At 43.2% G+C, this 12,615-nt stretch overlaps 1 protein-coding gene across 1 annotated transcript in view; it reads left to right on the top strand.

The window, feature by feature from the left end:
* BAIAP2L2 (BAR/IMD domain containing adaptor protein 2 like 2) overlaps positions 1-5,879 on the top strand; it is a 37,863-nt gene extending 31,984 nt beyond the window's left edge. Inside the window, exons 14-15 of the mRNA XM_061582718.1 lie at positions 3,067-3,107; positions 5,123-5,879. Coding sequence (XP_061438702.1) covers positions 3,067-3,107; positions 5,123-5,198 — 117 coding nt within the window. The 3' untranslated portion in view covers positions 5,199-5,879. The remainder of the gene's footprint in view (positions 1-3,066; positions 3,108-5,122) is intronic.
* Positions 5,880-12,615: the final 6,736 nt, after the last annotated feature.

Here is a 12,615-nt window from a genome sequence, read left to right as displayed (position 1 = left end):
CACCATCAATCAAGTGTGGGGAACCTTGGCCCTCCAGATGTTGCTGAACTACAACTCCCATTGACTCTAGCCAGCATGACCAGGAATGATGGGAGTTGTAGTTCAGCAACATTTGGAGGGCCACAAGTTCCCCACATCTGGCCTGATTGGGGTCCCCACAAACATCACTTGCTGTTTCAAGATGAACATTGAATAATGGAGCTTGAAGTGACATATTTAGCATTGTGTGTAGTTCAGCCCTGTAATATGGTGACTTGCGCAGCAGCAAGCAGACCAGAAGAATTTTGAAGTGTCTTTGCATAACTTTACTGAATGTGTGCCTCCAGCAGGGGTGTAGTCGTCCAGGGTCTTGGGGGAGTCTTAGACCCTTTGTTTTTTGGGAGCAGGGTCCCAGTGTCTTCAGCATCCTGTGAGCCAATCAGCATGAAAGGGGAGTGTCTTAGCCACTGAGAAGAATCTTCTAATGTGCTTCTTTGACCGTTCCTACTGTTTGGAGCCAATCAGAGTGAAAGGAGATAAGTCAGCTGCGGAGAAGAGTCTTCTCAGCAGCTAACACTCTCCTCTTTCATGCTTATTGGCTCCTAGGGATGTCTGTTGTGGGAGAAGGCATTAACAAGGATCTCATTCTCAACCCTGCAGCAAAAAAGAGGGAGGGACGTGGCTATGACTAACATGAAGGGACCCTGCATGTCTGAATTTGCCGCTACACTACTGCCCTCCAGTGGTGGTGGGACCAGTGTTTTATGTTTATGTGTGAACAGCAAAAGTAAAGCATGACCTCTTAAATAAGAGAGCGAGTGAGATAGAGATTATTTGTTCTGACATAACTCCTAACATCATATGTCATAGCAAATACCCACTTTAAAGACTGTGAGTCCTAAGAAGTGGGTTTATATTTCATTTCATTTCAGTCCAACTTTTCAGCCAAAAGTAGGTACCCACACCAACAGCAATTGCTCAATGGCAGAACACATAGCTTGCATTGCAGAAAGCCCCAAGGTCAGGCCCAAGCATCTCAAGATAAAACATCTTAAGTTACAGGGCTTGAAAACCCCTCTGCTTGAAAGTCTTGGAGGGCTGTTACCAGTCAGAATAATCATATCCACACCATGCATTTAAAGCACATGGCTGTCTTTCTATGTTCGTGGGAACACAGCCTTGGGGGTGGTGGGTGTTGCTGAAGTGTGTGTAGACATCTCTAGAGTCTGAACAAAAGTGAAAGCATTCCCAGGTCAAAATCTCTATCCAGTCTCCACATGAAAACCTGGATTTCTTCCTGTTGTGTAATCTTGCCACATGCAAGAGGGATTTTGACATGACTGCCCTTTTCAGGCAGGCAGTCTCCTATTAAGGTTGCCAGCTGTGCAAGGAGGAATTCCTAGACAATAAAACAACAAGAAAAAGAACACTGGATTTATGGTGAAGGCCCTTTCTGCTCCAATTGGAGGAGGGCATCCTGTGATCAGCAACCCCTTCTATCTATTTCAGTAGCAGATCTTTCTAGAGTGGGGGTGGCTAACTTGGGGCCCTCCAGACGTTGTTGGACTGTAACTTCCATCAACCTCAGCCGCCCGACTAGATCAGCCACGCAGGGCCTCCTCTCAGTCCCACCAACGAAAACAGCTAGGTTGGTGGGGACTAGAGTGAGGGCATTTTCAGTGGCGGCCCCCACTCTGTGGAATTCCCTCCCGTTCGATCTTCGCCATGCCCCTTCCCTGGATATATTTCGCCGAGCCTTAAAAACTTGGCTCTTTGGACAGGCCTTCGGGATCTCTGGGGTGGGCTAAATTTTTTTGTGATTGTTTATAATTGTTTATTGATTGCCCTACATTGTTCTATCTGCTGCTACTTAAAATGGTTATTGTTGACTGCATTGTATTTTATGCTGTATTTATATTGTACTTTATTGAATTTCAATGTGTACGTCGCCTAGAGTGGCTTCGGCCAGATAGGTGACACAAAAATTAAATTTTACTTACTTACTTACTTACAATATCTGGACACCCACAGGTTAGTCATCCCTGTTCTGGAGGCTTTGTCCTGTTCTCCTGGGGAGCATCGCCTTCAGTTTAGGAACATGTACAAGCTGAGTAAACAGCAACCTCCAAACCTACTAACATACATTGGAACTTTATGGATTTCAAACTGTAATACACTAAAGTACAATATAAGAACTAAAAGAAACAATGAAAATGCAATTTAAACCACACAGCATCTAGCACAGTACATTACAACTGCTGTAACAGGCAGAGAAACCATGAAGTGGTCCATCAAAATCAGCAATTTTCAAGTGGTCTGTAGGGGGAAAAGTTTGGGAACCCCTGTTCTAAAGCCATGTGTGCACTCTTGTTTTGTGTAAGTCAGATGCAATTTATTCATTTATTTATTAAGTATCCTGCCATTCCACCCATTTCTAATATTCACTCACTAAAATGGCAATTATAAATATTACAGTGCCTAAATATCCCCTTCCACAGGCCTGGACAAATAAAAATGTCTTCAAACTCTGAGTGAACATAGCCAGGGAAAGGGATTACCTGATCTAGGAAGGAGTTCCAGAGATGAGGTCGAGGTTTCATTAGTGAGGTGTCATTAAAAGAAATTTGATTTTCAAGATATCAGAATATATCTGCATTGAAAGACAAGGCAGCAAAGGGAAAAACTCAGTAACTAACAACCAACCACAAAGAAAAAACAGGCCTATGTTAGAGATGCTTTGCTAATAAGATGTGTGTCTTTACATGCAATGCTTCTCTAATGTGGTAATGCTCAGTTTGGGGAAGAGCTCCGTGCCAAAATCCCTCCCAACTGGAACCAACTTGGCCACAAGTGGAGGCAGGGGCACAGTATGGTACAAAACCCTTTGGTTGGATGCACATTTGACCTGCTGGGAAACCAATGGTGCAGACACCACTTGAGCCTATATGTGTGTGTGTGTGTGTGCTTGGCATGTCCCTTCCTTTCTTATTTTGTCTCTGTTGAAAATTCACAAGGTAATCTCTCTCTCTCTCTCTCACTTTCTCTCTCTCTCGTGTCAATGCTCACCATATTTTTGCTTTGTTGCAGAAGCCAGCAGGGTGGGAGCATCCTCCAGAACTCTTCCCCAGGTAAATGTTTGAGTCCTGGATGATCCTTTTTCTTCTGAACAAGCTACTCCCAGCATATGTTAAGGCCAATTCTTTTAAGAGACATTTTAAAATATACAGTAATACCTCAGTTAAGGAATCCTCCAGGAAGCTCCTTTTAAAGGAAGGCGTTTTTTTTAAGGTGAAACTGACTAGCTTCGCTTTACTGTGGATAAACTTTCAAGCCTGTGCCTTTACTTAAGGTGAAACTGATCAGCCCTATGTCTTTGCTTTGCATTAAAGAGATCTCTTGCTTTCTCCCAGGGCTGGGGAGGGAAGGATCCAATACCATTCAGAGGAGGAGGGGGGGTGGTGCCGGGAGCATCCTTTAAAGCCCCTGTTGAAGCTGCCCCCAACATCTATGAGCGGGTGTATGAACCTATCCCTGTTCTTTCCATGTTATTCCTACCTCTGGTACCAAAGTTTCTGTTAAAGAAGTAATGTCCAGGGATACATCTATTTTGTTAACTGAGGTTTTACTTAATTCTTTAAGTTGGTGTGATGATGCCGTCAGGGGTAGGGAAGCTTTTTCAGCTTGAGGGCCACATTCCCTTCTGGGCAACCTTCCAGGGGCCACATGCCAGGGGTGGTGGGTGGGGCCAGAGGCAAAAGTGAGCAGAGCAACACATGTCCATTACACCTTTGTACAGTAGGCCAGTCTCTGCATTAGAGTTGCCAGGCTCAGGTTGCCAGGCCCAGCCTCCAAGAGGTCTTCTGTATCTTTAAAAGTTGTGCAGGGGGAAGGGAGAATTCCACCTTGTGGTTTTTCCCATTACAGTGTTGCAAGAATACCTGCACTTGGCTGACTTTCTCTTCTCCTAAAGATACAGGATCAGTCTCAGGCCCTGAACCTGGCAACCCTACTCTACATACCCTCACACACTCCTCTCTATCCTCCATCCAGACAAACAAGAGGCATTATCAGAGTTCATGAACACACCTCAGCCAGGCAAAAACAGTCAAGGAGGGTGTGAAGCAGGGCAGTGAGGGGTGTGGCTGGGAAGGGGATATGGCTTGGGGAGAGTCTCAAGGGCCAAATAGCAAGGCCTGGAGGGCTACATTTGATCCCCAGGCCTGAGGTTCCCTAACACTGTTATTTATTTAACTAATTTATATGCTGCGTGATTGTAACAGAACCTCTAAGTGGTTTACAATTAAAAAAACACTATCAATAAAAACAAGTAATTAAAAACATTTAAAAAGCAATCAAAAACAGCAACAAACTGAAAAGGGATTAAAACTAATCAACATCTATGAGTCTGGATAGACTTGATTAAACAGAAATGTTTTAAGTATGTACCAAAAAATATTCAGTGAAGGCCTGATGTCAATAGGCAGGGAGTGTAGATGCTGCCACTCTAAAGAATGATTTTGTACAAATTCAGAAAGAGTATTATGTGGCAACCTGTAACAGTGCCATTTCCACATGTTCAGTGTTTATACTTGTTCGTACATGTTCAAAGAGTATTGTTTTTATCCTCTTAGAAATATAACACACACAATTTATTTAGTCCAGTTGACCTAATATAATGGTGGCATTTGGTGATTTATCATGTAAATCCTGAAAATACTGACCAAATTTGGACAGTCATACATTCACTTAATAATAATAATATTAATGTTGGTTTAATATTCTGGCTTGCTCCAAAGCTAGCTAGTAAATGTAGTTTCCCTGTTTGGCTAAAATGGGAAGCTGTGGTTCATTAGAGATTTCCTGGTTTGTTCATGGCTTGTGCAAAGGAGCTTGTTCATATCTGTTTTATTAAGCCAATATATAGGATCATCCAAACTAGGCCACTCTGTTTATAGAAAAAAGTGGGAGACCGTATCTGTCAATATCTGACCATATCTGTTAATTTAGTAGTTCATCTGACATCAGCCGCTTCTTTAAGGACTTTGGGTTGTATCCAGTGTGTTGGTGGCCTTTGTGTTGTATGTGTTTCACGTTAATGTGTTTTCAGAGATTTAATGTCTACCTTTCTTTTTCTTCTTCCTAGAGGTACCAATCCTTTTGCCACAGTCAAACTGCGTCCAACTGTGACCAACGACCGATCAGCACCCATCATCCAGTGAAAGCTGGCTATGGGATTTGGGAGGGTGGGTGGCTTGCACAGGAAGTTGTACTAGACAATCCTTCTCGTTCCTGAGCTCAGTTTGGCATGATCTTGAAAGCTGTTCCTCCCAAAGTGGTTAGCTTGGGTGGAGGAGACTACTTCCTTAGCCTTATTTTCCACACCTGTTATGTTGTAGTGGTCAATAGGTCCCCAGGTCATTTTGTTTCCAAACTAGGGCCTTTTATATATATGCAAAAGGTGCATTTATTTCCCACTTGTGGCACATAGCCTGGCATGCATTTTGTTCAGATTGTGCTCTTGTTACTGAGGACATTATATTTTATGAGTAATGTTTTAAGGGTAACATTTTGTCTCCAGGAGAATGTGATTTCCCCCAGCCCAAACAACCCATGCATAGCCTTTGTGCGGATTGGGATCAAGAGATTGTGAAGGGCACCTATTAGGTGTAACTTGTGACACATTTTCAGGGCCAAACAACATGTTACATGGGAGATCCATAACTGAATCTCCTGACATTTTAATTTTTACTCAAAAGCAGCAGTGGGTAAGGGGTGACTCCAAATTTAATTGGAGCAATGTCGCTGGGGGAAGTATTTTTTAAAAAAAACTTTCCGCCTGTGCCATTTTCCTGATCTAAATTGCTCCTTCCAGGCTTCTGTTAGCCCCACCACAGAAAAAAAAATCATATAATGTACTTTTCTGCAGTGTTGGAGCTGACAGCAACTTTGGGAGAGGGGAGATTTTGATTGGAAAAATGGTGGTGAAGGGTTGATCACTCCCTTCTTCAGTGGCATTCACTGCTTCCTGTGCATACTTTTAAGTAAATACTAAAAACATCAGGAGAGATCCGGCCACAGATCACCCATGTAACATGCCATTTGATCTTCAGATGGAGAGCTACAGAACAGCACACACAGCCCTCGCATTCCATTAATTTCGGCATCATTTTGCAACATATTTTTATTTAGTTTTATGGGAGGGATTTAGCTGTGTGGCAGCTGTATTACTCAACTTATGAAGAGCAGCACACAGGGTTTTTTTGTTTGTTTTGTTTTAGGACTTAATATTTTTATTTGGAGGCTATGCTCTCTGTGACTGTCAAACTGGCAAATAGTAACAAGGCCATTCCCTGCTCCAACCCACCTATTATGGCTAATATTATATGCGGAAAGGATCTACACACTCACACCACTGTTATAGCTGCAATGTTCCTTGTGTGTTGATAACTGGATAAGATTACATAACATACATAATTTACGTAATTAATTATGTAACTCACATAAACTCTGCAAATTATGTTGTCATTACTTTATTCCACTCCATTCATTTCATTACAAAGGAAGCACAATGAAAATGGCAGGGGGGGTGGCATAATCACTTACATATGTTTGCAGACTGAAAGCAACAACAAGAGTGAATACCAGTTTTATTAGCTGGATTGATTTCTGTTCCAGAATCCAGACAAATAAGTGAACATTGGCAAGTTCTACTCACATTTCCATTTTCACTGGAAATCTCCAGCATGTCTAGTCAGGACTGCCATGTAAACTCCCTTGCTCATGTGACTTGCAGAATCATCTCCTCTCCACCATGGGCAGATTTTGAAGATGTCTGGATGTTCTTTGATGCCTGGACATTCTCTTTCACTCCCACTTACACCCACTGTGCTACCTGCCTGTGCTGTTCCTGAGCAGAACTGGAAATAGCCCTGAAAATGCTGGGGAGATCTAGCTGTGCTGCATTCCCCCCCCACATGCTTCTGTAAATAGCCCCAACAACATTGTTTTTGTAAAAAAGAAAAGAATAAAATACAAAAATCACATCTGCTCTTGGTTGCCAAGTTGATGCTTCAGGTGTGCCTTCTGATAGGGGAGTGGAGACACAAGGTAGAGCAAGCCATACATGTCAGTATACCCCCATGGAAAGTGAGAGGTAAAAACAGGCTGCGGTTGTACCTTTCCTTGTCATCTCCACTATTGTGAAATTCTACTTTGCAAAGTGAAATTGTCTCAATGCAAATGTGTCCGTGTTCATTCACAGAACTAGGAGGCTAGGATGAAATGAGGGATTGCCCCAATATAATCCTTCCTTCCACTCCAGTTTTAGTGACCAGTTCTTGATTTCACTTGCCTCATCTCCTAACTGAGGCACATTGTGATGGTGGTTTTGAAGACAGAGAAATGTACAGTCAGACTTTATGCATGCCCAGGTGCTTGCACTTGTCTCTTGCACTTGTCCCTGCCAACCCACAATGCTTAACAGAGCAAGCATGCGATCAATGAAGGCAAAAACAGCCATGTAAGCTGTGGTAGTGACATAATGGCACACAGCTAACTCCTCAGATAACCTCAGGTCTGATTCAGACATTCAAAAGCTTCTCTGCACATGTGTGCCTTAAGTGTCTCTGGGATTGTTTTTATTTGTTTATAAAATGTTTATACCATTTAATATAATAAAAACATCTCTAAGTGGTTTACATAAAAACAATAAAAACACAACATCATTCAATACAATTTCCTGGAAATTAGATAAAAAGGAGTTAAAAACAAAACACAACTGTATCTCACACATAAAACTGAAGTGTACAGGACAAAGAAATGAACATTAAGGTCAGAGTTCAGGAAAGCTTAAAGTTTTGAAGGGGTGTTTAAAGGTCATTACTGTCCCTACTTCACAATCACTTGGGGGAGAGCATTGCAGAGTGTGGGTGCCATCACCAAGAAGGCCCGCTTCTGGATTGTCACCAAATGACCATCTGCTGCAATGGAAGCTGGACTGTTACGGCAAATGGGGCACTGACTCACCAACTTCAGATTTATCTTAGCTAGCCTCAACCTGCCTGCCTGCTTGCTTACATCTAGTCCAGGAGGTGTTCCTGGCTGTCAACTTCCTCTTCCTTAGTCTCAGTGTTGCCATTACAGAACTCGCCAGAGAGGAGAGTTGGGGCAAAAATAGAATTAGTTGACTCTGCCTTCTATTGGCTCTGGATCTATTAACTGTTGGCCTCTCTACCTTCCACCCCACCAGTCCCAATGGGCCCCAGTGACCACTTATCTGCTGGTTGTGGAATGATCAGCAGGTCTACTAAGTGTCCTGGTCCCAAGTTGTTTAGGGCTATAAATGTCAACAACAAAATCTTGAACTTAGCTCTGCAGCTAATAGGCAGTCAGTACAGATCTTTCAGGATGTATAAGGCTGGGTGTCCCACCAAGCATTTTGCATGAGCTGCAGTTTCCAAACCAGGTGCAAGGGTGCACCCACATATAGCGCATAAGTCTTTGCATGAAGAATGGAACTGATGAAATGGATTCTACTCTATGAAAGCTTATGCCATAATAATTTTGTTAAGTGGTGCCCTAGTCTTTGTTTTTTGCTGCAATAGGGCTAACATGACTACCCCTCTGGAAGTGTGACCCAAGCTATGTTGGCGTGTGTGCGTTGTTGCGTGAAACAGCATACATTACGTTGGAGTTAAGTTGAGCAAGAAACTTCTTCAGAGCATTAGAGCATGTTAAGAGTCTTTATTAAGACATTAAGGCTTTTCAGCAGTTTTCCCCCCCTCTAGCTCTACAGCACATTTCTCTCCGAAAGCAAAAGTAAGACAGCCTCTCAGGTCAGAGGCATGATGGAGAAGGACACAACTCACAGACTCTGTTAGAACTTTCCCAGTCTATATCTTGATGGTTACCATAACAACGGCCTTCACTGTCCATTCCCAGACTGGGCAAAGACATAACTCCTCTTAACTTTCAAAACTTTCAGACTTGATGGAAAACTACTAGGCCTCATGCCAACAAGCCCCCCTTTATCTCATCATGTCTGTCAATTACAAAGAAATCTCAACAATACATAGTCATACAGTAATACATTTCTACAATACCTCTTGCAATACATTTCAGTACATTGCATCATACATTTTCAGTTCAGTACAGTTCAAAATTACATCTCAGTACAGTTCAAAACTTTATTCACTCAAACTTTGGTTGAACACATGTCAAATAAAGTGTCTCAGCATCCATATCTACAACTTTATTCATTCCAGGACTTGTTATTAATCCCACGGTAAATCTTTCAGGCGGTTTGCCTAAATTTGCTCTTGTAGAGCGTCTTAAAGCTGGAACTTCTGCCCTCGCAGCTCCTCCATCTGAGCTGCTTGTACTTGGTACAGCCTGATCAGCCAATTCCATTTCCTCAGCCTTGCGTTTCTTATTTCTACTGCGTTTCCCACAAATGAGCTCATTCAAAGCATCTCTGAGAGGTATTTGTGTACCTTCCACTTTAATGTCAAGGTTTGGCGTAAATGTCTGTGATTGTGTTCGTGTTTGTGTGTCATCTGTTCCTGTAAGAATGACTGTCTGCCTTTGATCCCAAGGCTTTTCTGAGACTTTAATGCTTCTGCTCAGAATTAACTGCTGTGTTTCTGGACACCAAACTCTGAAATATGCATTCTGAAATCCCAAAACAAAACCTTGCTGTGCTCTGGGTGCAAGCTTGCCCCTCCTTTTTCCCTGTGGAATGTGGATCCAGCACCTTGCCCCGATTTTTTGAATGTGTTCTATTTTAGGCTTTCTGCCAATAAGTTTCTCATAAGGAGACATTCCAAGTGCACTGTGTAACACCCTGTTGTGAATATAATTTGCATAAAGAATTGCTTCTGCCCAGAAAGAATTCCCTAAACTGCAATCCATCAGCATGGCTCTCATTGCTTCCCCAAGCACCCTATTTTTTCTCTCAGCAGTTCCATTGGAAAACGGGCTAAATGGAGCAGTGAAATTCTGGTTTATTCCCTTACTCTCCAGAAAGTCACTCAATGCCTTATTCGTGAATTCCCCACCTTGGTCCGAGCGTATAGCCCCCACCATGACGCCGTGTTGAGTTTCGATTCTCTTAATGAACAGTTTCAGCTTCTGCTCAGCTTCACTTTTATGCTTTAACAGAAAAACATGACAAAATCTTGAAAAATCATCTACCAGTACCATGAAGAATTTCGCACCTCCTCGTGAAGCATTTATTGGCCCTGATAAATCAACATGAACTAGCTGGTAGGGAGCTGTTGTGGTTCTCTCAGCCTCCCGGTTTATTGGTGCAATAGTCATTTTAGCTTTATTACATGCATCACAATCCATTAACTGTCCACAATCCTTTAAACGCATGTTTTCACTGTGCAAAGGGGTTTTCTTTATCGTGTCAAGGTTTGCATGCCCCAGCCTTTGATGCCATTCATGGACGCAGCCCTGATGTACCTGTGCCTCAGCATTTAACACAGCACACCCTGCTTGACTGCTCTTTATTACATACTGTGAATCATTAAGGCTTCCCTGCAAACACACTTGATCTCCCCTCATTATATAACATTGGTCTTTGTGGAACAAAATTGAATAATTACAACTCACCAGTTTGCTCACTGATAAAATATTATGAGCCAATTCCGGAACAAACAAACAATCTGACATTATCCCAAGTTTATCAAATCTCACCAGTCCACGGGCTTCCACCCGTTTATGTGATCCATCAGCAAGTTGCACAAAATCCTGCACTTTTTCTGAAGTGTAAAACAAACTTCTGCTTTGATTAATATATGGCTTGCCCCACTGTCAAGAAGCCAATTAACAGGTCATAAATCTTGAGACTTCTGTTTACAAACAAAGTTCACACTTCCCTGCTTCAAGCCTCCGTCCCTGGAGTTGCGCTTGACTGGACATTCCCGCTGTAGATGCCGTCGATCTCCGCAAATAAAACAAGCCTTCAGCCTCTGTTGCTGCTCCTGTTTATTATCCTTCGGCACGGCATTTTTCACCTCTTGCCTCCTGACAGCTTCCATCGACTCGGCTCTTTTCGCCTCCTGTCTCCGCTGCCATTCCTGGGTCAGCTTTTCCTCAATAAACGCAACGTTCAAACCTCCGTCAGGCATGGCTTTGAAAGCCATGACCATATTATTCCAAGTCCCATCGAGTGAAGCCAGGATCAGATAGGTCTTCGGAAGTTCAGAGTGTTCGACGCCTCAGTCCGTCAGCTCAGCAAACAGGCGTCTGAATTCCGTGAGATGCTCACACATGTCGCACTCACCCGTGAAGCGCATTTGATAAAGCTTCCGTGCCAAACACAATCTAGATCCCGCAGTCTGTTGCACATGAATGCCTTCCAACCGGTCCCACATCTGTTTGGCGTTTGTAACATCCCTCACGTGTAGCAGTTGAGAGTCTGATAGAGCCAGAAGTATAAAAGCTTGAGCTCGCTCATCGTTCCTAGTCCAAGCCGCTGTAAGGGGTGCAGGGGGTGTACCTTCAATAGCTTCCCATAAATCTTCTTTTACTAGCAAAGCCCGCATTCTCGGCTTCCAGCTGCCATAATTCTTTCCATTAAGTCGTTCCATCGGCAAGCCTCCCCCAGACAGGTTTACAGCCATGTTGCTCACCTCCGTCTGGTTCAATCAATCAAGCTGCCCTCTCTGGAACTCTGCCTGCCGTTCAGACCAGCAACTTACTCCCGTGTAATGCGCTGTGGATCTGGGCCCATAACCCCTGTTGGCGTGTGTGCGTTGTTGCGTGAAACAGCATACATTACGTTGGAGTTAAGTTGAGCAAGAAACTTCTTCAGAGCATTAGAGCATGTTAAGAGTCTTTATTAAGACATTAAGGCTTTTCAGCAGTTTCCCCCCCCTCTAGCTCTACAGCACATTTCTCTCCGAAAGCAAAAGTAAGACAGCCTCTCAGGTCAGAGGCATGATGCAGAAGGACACAACTCACAGACTCTATTAGAACTTTCCCAGTAGTCTACATCTTGATGGTTACCATAACAATGGCCTTCACTGTCCATTCCCAGACTGGGCAAAGACATAACTCCTCTTAACTTTCAAAACTTTCAGACTTGATGGAAAACTACTAGGCCTCATGCCAACAAGCTACTCATGGATACAGCAGGTGCTTTTAATTTCCATTATTGCAGCAGTGTATTCTTCAGCCACTGGGAATACCTTCTGCATAGCATTAATGCTATCCATGGACATCCAGGGCCATATTACTTTCCCTACATCAGTGGTTCCCAACCTTTATGAGTGTGGGACCGCTTTTATAAGCTAAAAAAATTTCATGATCCCTTCCCCACTAATTGTAATTTTAGCCTCTGTTAATTGAAAAAATACTGTGTGGCAAAATCACATCTCCAAATATCCCTTTCCATAAACAGCTCCCTGCAGATAGGGAGGTGTTGCTTTCTTTTCTTAATGCAAAGGTCCAATCAAATTGGTATCCCTCTCCTTCACACATCCATAGTCTGAAGATGTACAGTCCTGTCTCCCAACACCAGTGGGTTACAGCGTTGGACTAAGATCCAGGTACAAACAGTGGCGTCACTAGGGTTGGTGTCACCCGGTGCGGTAACTCATGGTGTCACCCCCATGGACCTCCTCCCATACC

This window comes from Rhineura floridana, chromosome 8 (genome assembly GCF_030035675.1).
Source record: "Rhineura floridana isolate rRhiFlo1 chromosome 8, rRhiFlo1.hap2, whole genome shotgun sequence".
Classification (NCBI taxonomy): Eukaryota; Metazoa; Chordata; class Lepidosauria; order Squamata; family Rhineuridae; genus Rhineura; species Rhineura floridana.
Note: the sequence above shows the minus strand (reverse complement) of the source record. Positions and strands in the feature narration are given on the sequence as shown.